This window comes from Phyllostomus hastatus, unplaced genomic scaffold (genome assembly GCF_019186645.2).
Source record: "Phyllostomus hastatus isolate PE091 unplaced genomic scaffold, TTU_PhHast_1.1 phas_scaffold_501, whole genome shotgun sequence".
NCBI lineage: Eukaryota > Metazoa > Chordata > Mammalia > Chiroptera > Phyllostomidae > Phyllostomus > Phyllostomus hastatus.
Window position 1 is genome coordinate 61,083,097 of NW_025334033.1, and position 17,106 is coordinate 61,100,202.

General features: G+C 50.7%; 1 protein-coding gene across 2 annotated transcripts in view; it reads right to left on the reverse strand.

Moving 5' to 3' along the window:
- Positions 1 to 15,962, reverse strand: part of KCNK10 (potassium two pore domain channel subfamily K member 10) — a 70,586-nt gene extending 54,624 nt beyond the window's left edge. The window contains exons 1-2 of one of the 2 annotated variants that reach the window (XM_045821930.1): positions 15,853 to 15,962; positions 9,574 to 9,908 (exon numbers count right to left, since the gene is read on the reverse strand). In XM_045821930.1, the coding sequence (XP_045677886.1) occupies positions 9,574 to 9,798 (225 nt within the window). In that variant the 5' untranslated portion in view covers positions 9,799 to 9,908; positions 15,853 to 15,962. Of the gene's footprint in view, positions 1 to 9,573; positions 9,909 to 10,779; positions 10,881 to 15,852 lie in introns of those variants that run through there. The other variant, XM_045821929.1, reaches the window with a different exon arrangement.
- Between the last annotated feature and the right edge of the window lie 1,144 nt (positions 15,963 to 17,106).

Below are 17,106 nucleotides of genomic sequence, written 5' to 3' on the forward strand. Positions count from 1 at the left end.
AACAGAGTCGAAAAAGCAGAGAGGCCGACGTGAGTGCCTGATGCTGCAGGGCCAAGCAGGGCCCCGCTGACCACCGAGGGTCCATGACGGCGTCCCCTGGACTTGAGTTTTGGCATATCTAAGGATAAACCACTTCCAAAATCCAGATCAGGACCCTTAGCAGAGCATCATAGTTGGCACTCCATAAATGTTTAGCTGTTCAATGAGTAAATCAATGAATCAATGACTTCAAACCAGCTCTTAACTGCCACTGCTACCCTTGAGGATGGTAGGAGGGACCAAAATGGCAATATACCGACTGATCAGATCAAGTCACCCAGCCACTCAAAACTTAGCCACAGCTTCACAGTGCTCTTAGGATACAACCCAACACCAGGCCTGGCACGGTTTGGGCCCTGCTTGTCTCCAGTCTAATCGCTTACCCAGTTCCCTGTGCTCACTGCTCTCTGACCCCCGTGGCTCCATTCTCTCGGTGCTTAGACAGCCCGGCTTCCTTCCGCTGCAGACCCTCGCTCAGCTCCCTCTCCTAGGGTCCCCATCCAGCTCAGTCGGTTCTGCTCAGGCGTTCTTCGTGCCCCAAGACTCTACCTCCCTCGCCTTTGCAGCACCCATCCCGGTGTTATTTACCCTTATGTGTGTGATTACATGCTTAAGGTTTGCCTCTGCCACTTCCTATCAGCAGGGTGACCGTGAAATTTATCTTTCAAACCAGGACAGTTTTGAGAAAGAGAGATATGCTATTAATTACTTCAGAATCACAAAAACTGGGATGTTTGGTCATTCCAGCTATAAGCTCCAAGAGGGCAGGGCCTATGTCTGGTTTTCATTCACACGATGCCCCCAGTACTTTATGTTGTTCCTGGCACACAGCAGGCAATCAATGTGTTTGTGGAATTAATGAATGAACAAGTGAGTGAGTGAGTGCGTGAGTGAGTGATTTGGAACTTGACAGAAGAACAGAACGGAAAAGGTCACAGCCTTGGGTCATGGCAATTAAGCAACACTTCCTGCTTCTAGAGAGCACGGTTAGGCAGCTCGTGATCTCTGGCCCTTCCCTTATCTGCAGAACAGTAGCCTCAGTCATGACGCCGACGACAAGGGTCTCTGCCCAGAATCACAGCATGGCACCCAGGCCTCTGCCCACATCTTAAAGGAAATCCTGCTCCACTAAAGTGTGGTGGAGTCGGGTCCAAAGAGCACAGCCAGGGAAGGAGTCAGTAGGTGAAAGGTCTGCAGTCCAGCACCCTGACCTGGCACGATTGCTCTCTGCAGGTTGGGAAGGTTGTAAATCCAGGAAGAAAGGAGGAGGGGCCCTGTGTCAGAAGGGAGCTTTCCCACCCTGTCATTTGAGTGGGTTTTCCCTTAGTCGGGAGGACTTTGTCTTGATACAATTGCACACTCCCCAGCCCTGCCGTGTCAAACCAAGGACAGAGAAAGACAGTGTGCACCCTGGAGTCAGGGAGATCCACGTCCTAGACACCTGGCCCCTGCAAACCGGGGCGGGAACGGTGGCAGCTACGTAGGGTAATGCAGAGGGGAAAAGAAGGCTCTGAAACAAGCATGTAAACTGCCCGGCCCCAAGCCTGCAGAATCAGTGCTGAAGAAACTGTGTCAAGTGGAATTCACCAAACCAGCTTGAGGCCCGAGTACTGAGCAAAGCACCTAAGACTCTGCTCATTGATTAGCAAAGGATAAAAATCCCTGAGAGCTCGCAAAATGAAAACCAGTGGCAAAGGTTCCATTCACCGCCACAAAAGGTCACACAGCAAGCCAAGGACAGGGAGGCATTGCAGGAGGGGAAGGGAACCAACCTCCCCCCAACCCCCCCAACCCCCGCCAACAAGGGATGCAAAGGATCATATTTCCGGGAAATCCCAGACCCAGCCCATGCAAGGTGGATGAAAGCTTCAGGCTTCCTTTGGACAAAGAAGCTGCAGAGAATAAAAGGTAACCCTTCTGAGGTCAAGAGGGTTCTGAGAGGTTAAGTAACTTTCCCGGGCACAGGCTGTATGCCAGCCTTCCGGGCAGTGAGGTGGCCTGCTCAGTCTGGGAGGATCACACAAAGCTGCCCCAGGATGCTTTCCAGTTGAAGAGCAATCCTTGCTGCTCTTGCTACATGTAGGCGCTTCCAACGCAATGTCCCCTGTCCCCCGGGGCGGGCGCCTCACCCAACACTGAACCCACCCCCATGAAGCACCTCTCCCTTCAACAGGGCTGTCACCTGCAGAAGCCACAGCCACGGGACCACAGGAGCCACACTGAAGACAGTCAATGTCCTCAAACATCTAGGAATTCACAGCCTGAAAAGCGACTACCACAGATCACCAGCCACACAGGCTCTGGCTCGCGTCCCACCCGTCGGCGAAGCCGCCTCGTGATCTTGAGGATTACAGAAGACGAATGCGCTTGCTGCTTTCTCCAAGGCTAGTCACGAAAGAAGTCTCTAAGACAAGTTTATTGGAGGCAGGGACATAAACAGTTGTGGCATGTGAACACATCGGACAAAGAAGTTCTCGGGCGGAGGGACTGCCAAACCAAGTGCCCTGAAACTGTGCCTTCAAACGCACAGTCAGTTTATTCTGTTCCACTGCCAAAGAAATGCAAGGACTCCAGGTCTGCTTATCAGTGTCTGTTCAATTCCCTGCACTTCACCTTGGGGAAGAAAGATGGAACGCGGACGGGGCAGGGGTGGGTAGGCAATAATGTTTCCTAAATGCCAACTATATGCCAGCGCTCTGTTAAGCACTTTATGTGGGTTGTCTCACTCACTCCTGACAATATTCCGAACAAGGGGAACTCTCTGGTCCCTTTATAGGAGGAGCCTGACACTCAGTGGGATGAGGGACCGGGTCTACCTGACTCTAATGCCCCTACTCCTTCCCCTCATTGACACCCCCTTCTATGAAAGTATAGCAGTCCACATCTGGAGTGCAGTAGTACCATGTCAGACAGCCGAGGCTTCCCTAATAATTTTTCCTTCTCCCTCCAGTCTTCCCCTTGGAGAAAAATCTTGGAGAAAAGGCCCAGATGCAGTGTCACCAATACCACGACACAGAGCGGCACAGCACAGGGGTGAGGCACCTAGGGAGGCTCAAATCCCAGCTCAACCCTTTACTGACTGTTACTTAACTCGGGTAAGCTGCTCAGCTTCTGAGAATCTATTTGCTCCTCATTCATAAACAGGGGTGATGATGACAGAACCCGCCCGCAGGCTTGTTGCAAGGGTTACGTGGGCTCAAGGACCGCAGCACTTAGAACAGAGCCCAGAGGAAAGTAAACAACCAATAAACGGTTGCTGCTTTTTCGTATGACAGCAGCTCCGCGGGACTTCCCTCTTAGAGTCATCTGCAGACGCCTTCACGTGTCTCAGGGGTGAGATTCTGGAGATGGATGGATCTCATGATCTCACGTATCCTCCGCGGGCTGAACTGCTGAGGCCCAGCTCGGGTTAAGTGGCTCGCCCCAGGGCACAAGCGAGAAGCTCCACAAGCCTCACTGCAGGATGATGAGTGGCAACCAGGCCCAGCGAACACAGGCCCTCTCCCTCTTGGAATCAACGGTCGCCATGTTGTTTGCGTGATCTGCTCATTGGGGAGCTGCCCGAGCTTTCGGGGTCCCCGAGGTCCTCCAAAACTGTGTCTCCGACCACATAGACAACAACCAGGAGGAACAGATCCACAGAGCCAGCTCCAGGGTCTACCACACAGATGAGGCCAAGCGTCTCCACCAAAGCTCGGGATAAAAATGATGGCCCAGGGGGCTGGGGCAAGCCTTGGGAATGGAATAGAAAACTGCTCTGTGGCTTCCCTGGGCTAAGGCCACAAAGACACGGCAGCGGAGAGTAAGCAGCCCAACCCAGCCCTCGGGGGAACCATTTCTGTGAAGAGGACTTTACACTTTAACAGCAGAAGCAAAATGAGTCAATTTGAATATTTAGCATTTGAAACCCCAAAGGGCATTTCAGGTGCCTTCTCCTCTTTGCTCTTAGCCTGAGTCCCAAGATGCACATCCTTTAGGGGCTTTCTGGTTCTGATTTTGTTTTGTTTTGTTTTCTGCTTTCCCTAACAGATAAACAGTAGCAGTCACGACTATTAAAAAGCAACCGAGTTTTTTTTGTTTACCCCTCAGGGCACCCTCACAGGCGAACACTACTGCTACAACCTCCGTATTGCAGAAGGGAAACTGAGTCCTAGGGCGACTCCCCAAGGCACAACACCCGCACACAGTAAGGAGATTTAACATGGGAAGGTCAACACCAGAGTCTGGGTGCTGACCTCCAGGCCACGCTGCCTGCGTCTGCCTGCATGGACGTGGATGTGGAGAACAGAGCAGGCGTTCCGAAACCTTTGCAGAAGGGGAATGAGTCATTTTCAAGTTTCCTTTGTCAGACTCTCTTGGAGGCAGCCCTGTCTCCATCTCTTAGCACCCCTCGTCTGTGAGGTTGCCATATTCCTCTAACTGGTTTTTCTTCCTCCAGGGCCTCCTCCTTCCCGCCCAACTTCCCCCTTAGGAGAGGAGTTACCTTTCCAACAGAAAACTTCCATCATGTCATTCATCACCTTGCTTCAGTCTTTCAGTGACGCCCCATCAGCCACAGCATAAAGCCCAAACTCCCCAGCAAGGCTTTCTGGGCACCTCCCATAGTCAGCCCCACCCCCCTCCCCAGCCTCCCTACCACCACGTCCCTTACATCTCAGCTCAAGCCACACGGGCCACTTGCTGATCCTTCACAGGGCCACCTGTGTCCTTGGGATGCCCTTCACCATGGCCTACTGAATGATCCCTTCCCATTCCTACATTTCTGTTCGAGGGTGTGGGCTACGAGTTCAGATGCTGCCCAAGAGTCAATCCTGAATCCTCCACTTACTGACCGGGTGACCTTCGGCATATAACTTCACCTCCCACTGCCTCAGTTTCTCCATCTGTAAATGGGTACAAAAGACCATCATCGTAGGAGATAAATAGCCACAAAATCTCCCCTGTTTGCCTCACTGGGGCTCCATTTCCCCCCCCCCCCCCCACCACATACTTCAAATAGCTCCATGCAATGAATTCTCATTATTAATTTACATGTCTCTTTCTCCAGCACTTCTCCTCCTATTGACACGTTAGACTGGATGTTCTTGGTGATGAGGAATGATGCCACACATTGTAGGATGTTTAACAGCATCCCTAGCCTCTGCCAACCGGACGTCTGCAGCATTTGCCCAGTTGGGACAACCAACAACGTCTGCAGATGTTATGGTCGGCTGGTCCGTGGACACAAACCCCCTTCCCATTAAGAACTCCTGCTTGAAAGTCTGAGTGACTTGAATGATAATATAAACAGCAGCAGCAATAGCTATCATTTTTTGAACAGGTACCAAGCGCAGTTCAAAGCTCTATGCATCAATGATAGAATTTAATCCTCTCAACGCCCTAAGGGTGGGGGATTTTAGGCACATTTCATTAATAAACTGGATCACAGAGAGGTGAGTAACTTGCTCGAGGTGTGTTTTAGTCTCTTTCCCATCCCCAACACCTGGTATGCCACTTGTTACAACAGGAGCTCCATAGCAATTTAAAAAAATAGGTGAATGAATGACTGCAAGAACAAATGAACAAATGGATGCATGAGATGGTTTCCTCCACTAGACCAGTCCATCTTTCTCCACCATTCGGGGACAAAGGCCTTCTGGTCTCCTTCAGAGCCCCATGGTACCCCCACAATGTAGTTTAACTCATCGCAAAATGCCTCCCCAGCTATGGCTCTTCTAAGCTATCTGGGCATTTCCTGGGAGTTATACTGTTCTGGATACTCTGTTCTTGTTATTAATAACATTAATCACACTCTCCAGCTTAGCTTCATGAGGAGTCACTCAATCCAGACAAAAGTCCTGGTATTACTGGATATATACCATCAATCTATTTTCTACCTATCGGTCACTCCTTTCAGACCTTGAAGAGATACAGTAATACTATTTCCTAGCTTAGAAAACACCACACAGAAAACCATCCCAAATACTGTGATTCTTATGAGCTCAGAGGAATAACATGAGGACTGCTGCCTGGTCTGTAAGTGTGGGCTTTTTCATCCTGTGAAGGGATCAGTGAACTGAAGGGCAAACGATAATGCTTGATTCTTGATCGACACGGGTTCAGCATTTAAACCTACTTAGCCCGCCAAAACTGGAGATAAACACAAGTCTAAATCCTCCAACCGCAGCAGACAGAGATCTTAAGGTACCCCAGGTTCAGGGCTGAGACACAGCGGGTATAGAGGGAAGAAACAGAGAAATGCTTCTGTTGCACAGCAAGGAACTCCAAAGGTTCTTGATGCTGCTAAAAGTCTAGGAAATGTCATACCTAAAGCACATGTTTAAGGAAGACTGGAGCTTATGCTGCAGTAAGACCTACTTAAGGCCTTGTAGACTCACCAGGCAAGGCAAGGTAGAATCAGACAGACCTTGCTTTGAATCCAGGCTCTGCCACATTGACAACTGGAAAGTTACTCAACCTCTTTCAGCATCACCTATAAAATGCCTATCTGATGTTATAATGTTCATCTGTGAAATGGGCATTATAATATGAACTTAGAAGGCTGTTGGAAAGATTAAATGGCATGATGGGTGTAAGGCACCTAACTCATAACAGGTGCCTAGTAAAACGTAGTTTTTCAAATTGTTATAAAAATGATCTTAAGGACACACACCTACACACCCCTGATTTTACAGACAAATGCCTCAGCTCAAACACTTGGATGGGTCTTAATGGCGGCACTGGAATCAGAACCTCTCCACTCCCCCATCCTGTCCTTCGTTCTGGCCTCTGAGCCCTTTCTTAAAGGAGAGAGCCAAAGACTTAAAACTGAAATAATAAACAAGTGCATGAATAACCTGATATCTCACGGCGTCACCAATGTTACAGATCTAGTTTGATATCTCATTCAGAAAGCACTTCTCTATTGGGTAGTACTTAAATGCAAAGCAATGCCTAGGCTATGTATGGAAGCGAAGATAAAACATAAACCATCTCCTCAAGATCTCACTGTCTAAGAATGGAAAATTCAAGCGTAAGAGTGGATGGACTCCATTCGGACCACCTTTTAGGTTATTATATGTATTGTAACTAAATAAAAGGGATCTTACCACATATCACAACAGCATGCCTAAGTGGAATCGCATTCTTGGTTAAAACTACTCTATAATTACTTCCTCCGTTCTTGACGGCATTCCAGGCCTAAGTCTGGCGCAGCGTCAGTCCGGCACTGTCATCACTACATTTGGTAGCATTGCTCATGAGAGGAAAAAAAGTTAAGACCATCCAAGAAAGAGTGATATGAAACACTGCCCTTGAATGTTAGCATTTAAAAGTTTTATTTTTCGTCCTGCCCAGTGTGGCTCAGTGGGTTGGGCGTCATCCTGCAAAGTGAAAGTCGCTGGTTTGATTCCTGGCCAGAGCACATAGGTTGCAGGTCTGGTCCCCAACTGGGGTGCATGCAAGAGGCAATCAGTCGATGTTTCTCTCCCTCTCTCTCTCCCTCCCTTCCTTCTAAAAATAAATAAATAAAAACTTTTTAAAGTTTTATTTTTAAAAACTATAGGGCATATATATAAATCATATTTATTCCCAGAGGGAAAAATATATATTTTTTATTTATAATCTTAGTCAAGTTAGATTATCAAAACTAATTTAAAAGAATACTATTTCTATGAAGGTGCCAGGTCACAAGTAGCCTCAGAATTCCGCTACCCGATCCGTGGCAACTTGAAATAGGTGAATAATAAGCCAGCCCAGACTTGAGAATCCTACAGCATTCTAGGTTGCGGCAGCCATTAGAATTTAATGCAGACAGTCCCAGAGCCGGAAGGAATCAAGGAAGCCATCTTTTCTATCCCTCTGCTTTCCAAATTTCAGAACCTCCAGAAAGACGAGACTCCTCCTTGCCTCTGTAAATGCCACCACCTTCCACCACAAACAACCCTTCCTGGTTCAGGAGGAGGGTGCGTGGACAGGAAATCAAACTGCAGCCTCTGAGGCAGCCATCCCCCCACACCTCCAGGGGGAAGCCTTCCAGCTGGGCTCCCAGCTGTTTCTGTTCCTCCTCCCAGGACTCAGTTCTCTCTCCACAGACTTCTCAAGCCTCTGATTTGTTCCCCTCCCATCACACCACCTCAGAGGACTCTGCCCTCCCGCAGCCCTTTGCAGCCCTGTTCACCTCTGCCCGGGCCACCTCCCCCCTCTGCTCTCCTTGCCTTGCTTCTCTGTGTAGCAGCCCAAGTTCTCTGCCTCCATTTTTTTATGGGCCATTTACCCTGGATATCTGGGTTACACAAGGACCATAGCACACAGCAAGTGTTCAAAAAGAGCAAGCTTGATTCTATTACTATTACAGCTATCCCCATTTTTTTGTCCCCATAAATCCACCAAAATGATTGATTGTCCCTAGTCACCACCGGCCTCCTCATCCCACATCCGGTGACCTTTTCCCTACTCCACCCTCCTTGACCTTGACAGGCTAACACATTCCAGCTTGTTTAAAATTCCTTCTTTCTTTGAACACATGCACCCCTGTGGTCATTGCAGCGCTATTTACAATCACCAAGATTTGGAAGCAGCCCAGGTGCCCATCCGGAGACGAGTGGATAATAATGCTGTGATACATTTACACAATGGTAAGATAAGAAGAAAATATTACCCTTTGCAGCAGCATGGATGGACCTGGAGACCATTATGCTAAGGGAAATAAGCCAGCCAGAAAAAGACCAATACCTTGTGATCTCACTCATATGTGGAATCTAATGAACAAACTGAACTAACAAGCAAAATAGAAACAGACTCATAGATGGAGAGCAGACTGACAGCTGTCAGAGGGGAGGGGTGCTATGGGGCTGGGTGAAAAAGGTGAGGAGATCAAGAAAAAAAACCTCATGAACGCAGACGATAGCATGGCGATGGGCAGAGGGAAGGGGGTGGGTGGAGGTAGGAGAGAATAAAGGGGGAATATGAGTGGTGATGGAAAGAGACTTGACTTGGAGCGATAAACACACAATACAATACACAGATGATACATTATAGACACTTATATCTGAAAGCTATATCATTTTATTAACCAATATCATCCCAATAAACGTCAATTGAAAATTTTTAATAAATAAATATTTTTTTCATTTTCAAAATAAAACTCCTTCTTTCTTTGGCTCCTGGGGCACGCTCGCACCCCCGTTGTCTCACACAGACTTCAGGACCAGGAAGTTAATCAGCGTACATCGGTGGACTTGAATTTGAAAATCCACAGCCCTTTCGCCCGCTGTTGCCTCTGGCCACCACACCCAAAAGTGGATGACGCAGATCACAGCCTGCTCCAACGTCAGGGCCATTGCGTATGTGGCGCTTCTGGCCCCCGTATCATCACATGCCTCACTCTCTGGCTTGTTTGAGGCCTCAGCTCAAATGTCACCTCCCCAGAGAGGTGGTCGCCAACCCGCAGGAGCACCATAACCAAAGGCAGATAATTCCAGAGCCAGAAAGACAACACCCATGCGATCCCCTGCCCCCACAGGTTGTCCTGGGGCCCACTCACTCCCTGCTCACCTGGATCAGCGTCTCCAGCTCCTGTGGGCTCACGCAGACATGATCCCGCAGGAATTCTGCCTTTTCCAAGGCGATGGTATTCTTCTGGCTGCTCTCAAAGGGCTGCTCCAACGCCCGGAAGACGAGACCACCGGTGACCAGGTAGACCACCACAACCACGAAGATGGCGACCACGGTTTTCCACTTCATGACGGTTTGCAGGCCCCCTTGGGAGGCGCCTTCCATCCTGGCTACCACCGTGGCGCGGGAGGAGATGGACAGGCGTGGGGCCGGGTAGTGCCCGTCAGTGGCGCCCTTGGGCTGACACACTGGGGGCGCGGCTGCAGGAACGGCCACTGAGAAACAGGGTGGGAGAGAGGGGGAAAGAGAGTTTGTTTATAAGTGCAGAACACAGAGCCGCTCAGAGACGAAGCACACGCACCCTCCTCCGGCCAGCAGTCCGGGGGGAACGTCAGAAGTGGTGCACCAAGGCTGTATGCAGGGACTGTGGTCCGCTCCCTATTTCAGTTCTGGGGAAAAAAAAAATTGGGCACCAGGAGTCCTAGTTTAAAACACAAAGTTATTCATTGAGTTTCAAATACTTATATTCTTCTTCTACAAGGGTCCCAGTTTGAAGCCAGGTCTCTGTTATCACTCCTCTTCCTTGTTGAAATAATATATAAGATACACAGCAAATGACCATATTGGAAAAACAGACATATTGTTCCACACGGAGAGGAAAGGAGCAAGAGTGACCCAGCTACTCTGTCCAAGTACTGAGGGCTAGGTGATACCAAAAAGCAGAGAGGAGGTGGACAAGCAGCAAGGTTAGAAGTCCCTGATGTCGAGGGCCGCGGTCATGAATCAAAGGAGAGAAGGGTGGGCTGGCTGCGAGGGGGGCACAGGGAAGAGGGTCTGGGCGTCCGGAGACTACTCACGGCGAAGCACAAGAAAGCTGGGCACCGTGAGAGAAGGAAGCAGTTAGCGATGTGTTATGCCAATTAACTTGGTTCCCTGGAAAAAAACAATGATAAGAACACGCCTCCTAAACACACCTCTCAACAAAAAATGTGATGACTCCGATGTGATCACGCCTGCTCTATTAGTAGTAAGATGTTTCTTCTACTTCCCTCCAATACGAAGCCATCGGAAAAGAAATTTCCCCTCGTTTGCAGCACACACGGAGTTCTCAAAGGGCCCTGGTCTCTGAGAGAGCAGTTTTGTTACCTGGAAATAAATGGGCGAAGCCGGAGTCTCTCCCGGAACGGTGGGAAGCGCAGGGGAGTGGTGTCCCCATGACAGTGTCCGGCATTTCCGAAAACGGCCGTGCCATTTTGATTTTGCTCTCCCTTTATTTTACGACCACTTATTATATAGCCTCTGCTGTGGTGCAGCCCAACCTTTGTGTAAACAAGGTATTAGGAGATGACCAACGTAATTACCTAAGCAGGGCAAACAGTCTCACTCCTGAGAGCTAAACTGCTCAATCTCCGCCTTGGGAAACTCAAAGTAAATAAAAGCGCAGGAATGTCACTCCTTGTTCAAAACACCGACGGCCCTGGCAACCTCTGGCCAGAGGGCTGGCCGCCTCTGGTAACGCAGGTCGGCGCACCAGCCTTTCCTCCCCGAGACTCAGAATAGGCTTTTCTCTTCGGAAACCAGCCTGAGCAATCAGCCTTTATTGAACATTATCCTAGCAAATAAAATCATCACATGGTACATTTCCTTCTAACCTACATGAACATAAAAACTCTCTGGGACCTGTGATTGAAAGATTTAAGAATTAGAATCAGCCCCCTGGGAATTACGTTCTTGCTCACGCTTCCCTGAAAATGCTACCTTGAAGTCCTTACTTGGCCTTGACTTTGAGAGGATGAGCCTCATCTAGGCTTTCTTCCAGCCTTGATCTCACTCGACCTCCCAGTTATTTTATCTCAATCCCTTCTGCTCTCATCATACCCAGGCCGCCAGCCCCATCCAGGCCATGCCTGGACCAATCCGGCAGCCTCCTGGGTCACCTCCCTGCTTCCACTGCCACCCACCTCCTGACCCATGAGAATGGGGTTACATAGCACTTCTGGAAGCTCCTCTCTCCTGCTCCTCCTGTGGTCTCCAGAATCATGTCCACCCCAAAGATGTCCGCATCCTCATCTCTGGGACCTGTGCCTGTATCACCTGACATGGCAAAAGGGACTTTGCAAATGTGATTCAGGGGAGGACCCAGAGATAGGGAGACTTCTCTGGGTTATCTAGGCGAGCTCAGTTAAGAGTCCTTAGAGGAAAGAGGCGAGAGGGCCAGAGGGAGAAAGAGATGCAAGGACAGAAACAGGTCAGAGTGAGTAGCCACAAGCTGAGGGATTGGGGCAGCCTCTAGAAGCTGGAAAGGCAAAAAAACAGATTCTCTCCTGGAGGCTCCAGAAGGATCCAGCCCTGCCTATCCCTTAATTTCCTCCCACAGAGGAAGATTTTGAACTTCTGACCTCCGAAAACACAAAACGATAAATCTGTGTTGTTTTAAGCAACCACGTATGCAGGGATTTGTTTCGGCAGCAACAGGAACGAACACACCCCCACGAACGTGTCTCCCTTGGCCCTCACCTAGCACACCGTGTTGTTCACAGAGCCTGTCTACCTGCCATCCGACTCAGAGCTCCAGGAGGGCAGGCACTGTGTCTGCCCCTCGCCTTTGCACCCCAGTGTCCTGCGCGGTGCCTGGCACGCAGTGGGAGGCCGGTCAATGATGGCTGATGAGATGAATGAAGAACGGAAGGAAGGAAGAGGATGTTGGCACATCCGGACCGTACATTCAGTGCAGATGCGTAGTGTTAAGTGCCAAACAACCTGACACTGCAGCAAGACTGAACAGCGGGCCCTCCGGCACAGCAGAGCGCCGTTCTCACCACCACACGCTCCTCGGCCAGTAGCCCCCTCCCCACCCTCATCTGCCTGGGCGACGCCCCCCCTGCCGTCCTGCTCAGTCTCAGCTCAGAGCTGCCTCCCCTGTGAGGTGGTCCTGGACTCTCCAGGCACACGTAGCACGTCCATCTCCCCACAAGCCCATAAACTCCTTGGAGTCAGGAAGCTCGTCTTTTAATCACCGGATTTGAATACCTTGGCACAATGCCTAGCATAAAGCAAATATTTGTTTTCTGTTGTTGTTATTGCTGATAATTCCTTCACACTATAAACAAAGCTCCAACGGAATCACCACGATCCGCCGCAACAAGCACTTATTTAGCACCAAACGGAGACAAGGACCTGCGGTGGTGGGGACACGTCACAGTCCCTCCCAGCTTGGGGGTGGGGGCAGTGACAGTCCACAGCGCCAGGTAACAACCCTCGGGATGGAGCCTCACTGGGTGATGATAGATGGAGGCCCTGAGCTTGGCGGCCAGTTGCAGCTGCGTCTCCGTCACCAACTCCTGCATCACGGGTGGGTCCAGGGCTTCGAGGACCCGAGGCCGGGCAGAACTGGGCTTGAGGAAGGTCTTTTCCAGCCAGTTCACGGTACCAGTTCGCTAAGAGACCGTCCTTGGGAACCGAGTTTGAACAGAATCTACCAATCCCTGAGTTTCCAAAGCATCAGGAGCAAAAACCACAGTTTCAGTCCCAAACCTATGAGTGTCTGGGTAACCTTGAAACTGCCACTTAGTATCTCCCTTTTCTTATCTGCAAAATATGAATAATGGACAACTTTTTTACCCCCACAGGGTTCTCAGGAGCAGCAGATGAGTTGCCCTGGTTACTCACTGGAGTATATTTGTAGATAACAAGAGTACTGGCAGGGACCTCAGAATACGACAAACCTTTTGTGCACTGGCCTAAAAATGGAGTTGCTTGTCTTAGCAAAGCAGATGGTGGCACATTTCATTGGCTGGAGAAGAATCTGGTTTGTGCCTTTTGCTTTAATGGGATACGTTTGCAAAGGGTGCTTTGATGAACCCATTCCTTCTCCTCAGAAACCACAGGTGCCCTCACTCTAACTCTCATTCAAACACAAAGTTGCCTGGGACCTGGGATGCCACAGGAGCTCTCTGTGCCTGAAGCCAGCAAAGAAGCCACATGGCCAGGTGATGGTGACCAAGGTGGTGGTGAAGGTAACGGGATGTCCCACCACTTACTGGGCACTTACTTTGTGCCTGTCAACCTACTAAACACTTTGCTTACATCATTGCATTTGGTCCTCACCACACGGCATCCCCACGCGGTGTGAGTCCAGGCCCTCCCAGAAGCTGACACCGAGAGTGGATTTTGTGCATGGATCTCAGTAAGCGAAACAACCGGCAGACTCACTGTGAGTGTGGCCCCGAGTAAAGGAGAGAGGGAGGGAAGGATGGACACAAGCATCCTAGACCAGGGGTCCCTGACCTCTGGGCCTCGGATCAGTACCGGTCTAGGCCTGTTAGGAACCGGGCTGCACAGCAGGAGGTGAGCTCGAATGGAATGAGACTGAATCCTCCCCAAACCATCCCCCTTACCCTAGTCTGTGGAAAAATTGTCTCCCACAAAACTGGCCCCTGGTGCCAAAAAGGTTGGGGACTGCTGTCCTAGACCACCTGCAGCCTGGGAAGGTTCAACATGGCCATCAAGGAGTTCTCGAGCCAAGGTCGCCCATCTGAGGAGCCCGGGATCTCCCAGGAAGACTCCGCCTTAGGGTCCCTGCTGCACCCAGTCATTGGTTGGGAGCAGCCCACGGGAAATACGGCCACGGGACAAGCCCACAGTGGATCCCACAGCAGCTGCCCCGGCTCTCGGTCCGTAACACTCCCTATGGCTGGAGGCCGGTGAGGTGCATGCCCGCTCACGGCCACCACACATCCCTACTTCACGGAGAAGGACACTGAGACCCAGAGAGGCTCCGTGAGGAAACCGAGGCCAAGCGGGCAGAGAGTGGGGGGCCAGGATTGAAATGACAGGAGTCTGACTTCCAAGCCGGCTCGCCTCTGGAGCATGGGAACAGAAGAACAGGAGACAAGGGCATTCCAGGTGGGAAAGGCCCTTGCACCCAAAACTCGGAAAGGCATCCATCTCAGACAGGCATGAAAACACTTCCCAGGCTATCAGACTGACTTTAGTGTCCTGGAGGTGACGGAGGGTTTTGCCACATAACGAACCCATGAAGGATGGGTCACGTGAGTAACAGCCCGCCCTGCTACGTGACTCCCACTGAGGCGACAGGGAAGGGTGAAAGACAACAAGCATCCCTCACAAACATTAGCCCATTCCGTCTTTTACCCTCGTGCGTAAAAGGTGTTTATGAGGGCGCAGGTGGAAATCTGCTTTTGCCTGGTTGAACAAGTTCCTAATAATCTCACATTATTCAGGACTTCCCGTGTCCTGTGCACTTCACCGTACCATCCAGTCATGTATTCAGTCAACAAACACTTGCATTTCCCAGGCACCATGCTTGGCCCTGGGGATATACAAGTGAATGAAACACCTCCCTGCCTTCAGAGTTATTGGAAGAGTTGACAAGGATCTTATCATGCGTGAACCTCATGTATTTTCACCAAAGGGCGGTGGTCATGATCTCCCTCCCCTTGACGGGAGAGAAACCGAGGCCCCACATGGTGACACTGACCAGCCTATCACAAGCTCATAAGCAATGCGGGTCCCTGGACCTGTCTTCAGACACTTAACCCCAAGTGCCTCCACTCGTCACACACCACGGGAAACAAACAGCACCCACAGGATTCAGGGTCTCCTGGTAACCTGGAATGCGGCCACTTCAGAGGCGCCATGGTCGCACAGCAACATGACTCTGCCTATTGACCCAGGCAAGTGCAACTGTGACTACAACGCACTGGCGAGCGGCAGAGAACACCTGCCCTCTCCTCCCACTGCCTCTCGGGCCTGGAATTCTTCCAGGGCCACGTGCACCAAAGCCCAGAGCTTCCACAGAGCCCCAAGGTCCGGCTGTGCCTGGAATCCCCAAGCGCTGCCCTGGGCACAGGCTGGGGGTGAGGGCGGGCGTCGGGAAGAGAAAAGGAGACAGGAAGCGTGGACTATCCCAGCCCCACCTGCCAGGGTTGTCACAGCAGCTGGTTTCAGCCATGGTCTGCCTCTGAGAAGAGCAGAAAGAGTGTCCCCCCACCCCTTTCCAGGCCTTGTTTGCCCATTTCCATGGGACAGCTGCTTTGTTTCCGGATGAAAAGGAGCAAGTTACCATGAAATTTCTGGGAGGCCAAGATAAGAAGAAACATGGTTGAAACGGGGGAGGGGGCGAGAGGGAGCTAAGAACAGGCTGCCCTTGACTCACATCTGTCCTCACTGTTCTTAGTTCAGACCTTGGTCGCTCACCTGAGCCACTGGGACAGCCTCCTTTGAATCCATCCTCCACGACGCAGCCTGGAGGCAATCTCTGAGGTGTAAGTCCAATCACATCCACACGGTACTTAAGCTCCTCTTCGGGCGCCTCAGAGATTCAGAGTAAGTGCTGGCCCCGTAGCTGGCACCAAGACTCTCTTCCAGAACCCAGCGCCTGCCTATCTCCCCAGCCTCTCCCGCTGCCACGCCCCCACATGCAACCTTCGCCCGGGCCAAACCCAGCAGCGCCAGGTCCCCGCATGCGGAGCCTGGAGGAGAGGCTTGCTTCCCAGATTCCTTTCTTCTCCCTACTCTTCATCTGGCCAACTCTTCTTTACACTTCAAACCTCACTTCGTATGTCACCACCTCCAAGAAGTCCTCCTTGACTGCCCACCTCCCCCTTAGGGTCAGATGCCTTCCCTCTACGATTTCTCTATGTCTCAGTATGGATCTTAGCATAGTGCTTATACCTGGGAGGCTCCTAGTTACAACTTGCTCCAGTCCTGAATTCATTCATGCATCCATACAGAAATCTGCCTTGAGCTGGCATTTATGATATCAAGTTCACACACCTGCCCAAAAGACAATGTAACTGCAGAGTTTATTGAGTCAAATGGTTATGAGCAGCCCTGGTCCTATTGTGTGTGTGTGTGTGTGTTTTTATTACACAGACAGACACCTTGAGTCAAGGTGTTAGATTCTCAAAAAGTCAATAGTCCAAGCTGAGCTCTTCACGGCTCCATCAATAGCTAGGGAGGATTGGGAAGGAGACCGAGAAGCAATTCACTTCACTGTGCTCCAGACACTCTGAGCTTTCTCGTCCTCAACACAATGACTGGAAGGTTCTGTTTTACTCATGGATACAAAATATTTGTTAGGTTAAAAAGAAAATCTATTGAATGGCATGAATCACCCTTGGTGAGTCACCTCGGTGGTGCCAAGCAGGCAGAATTTCCCTCTGGTCTGCCTTCCTGGGGTTCCTCCGCCTAGGACCAAACCACATAATTGGGATCTGAGGACCCCAAAAGCCGAAGCCCTGCCCCCACCCCGCAGTGTACTTCTATCCTGGGGAGCGTAAACAGGTTGCTGGTTCATTCGGAACTCAAAGGACCCGTGACTTCCTGATTCCCCCCAAAGCTCTTGTTGCATTTATAACCCAGGGGCATGGCACAAAATCAGGGTCTTTCGCCAGCCCGCAGGGCCCAGAGAAGGAGGCTCTGAAGACTAGGGCCACCACTCAGGCAGAA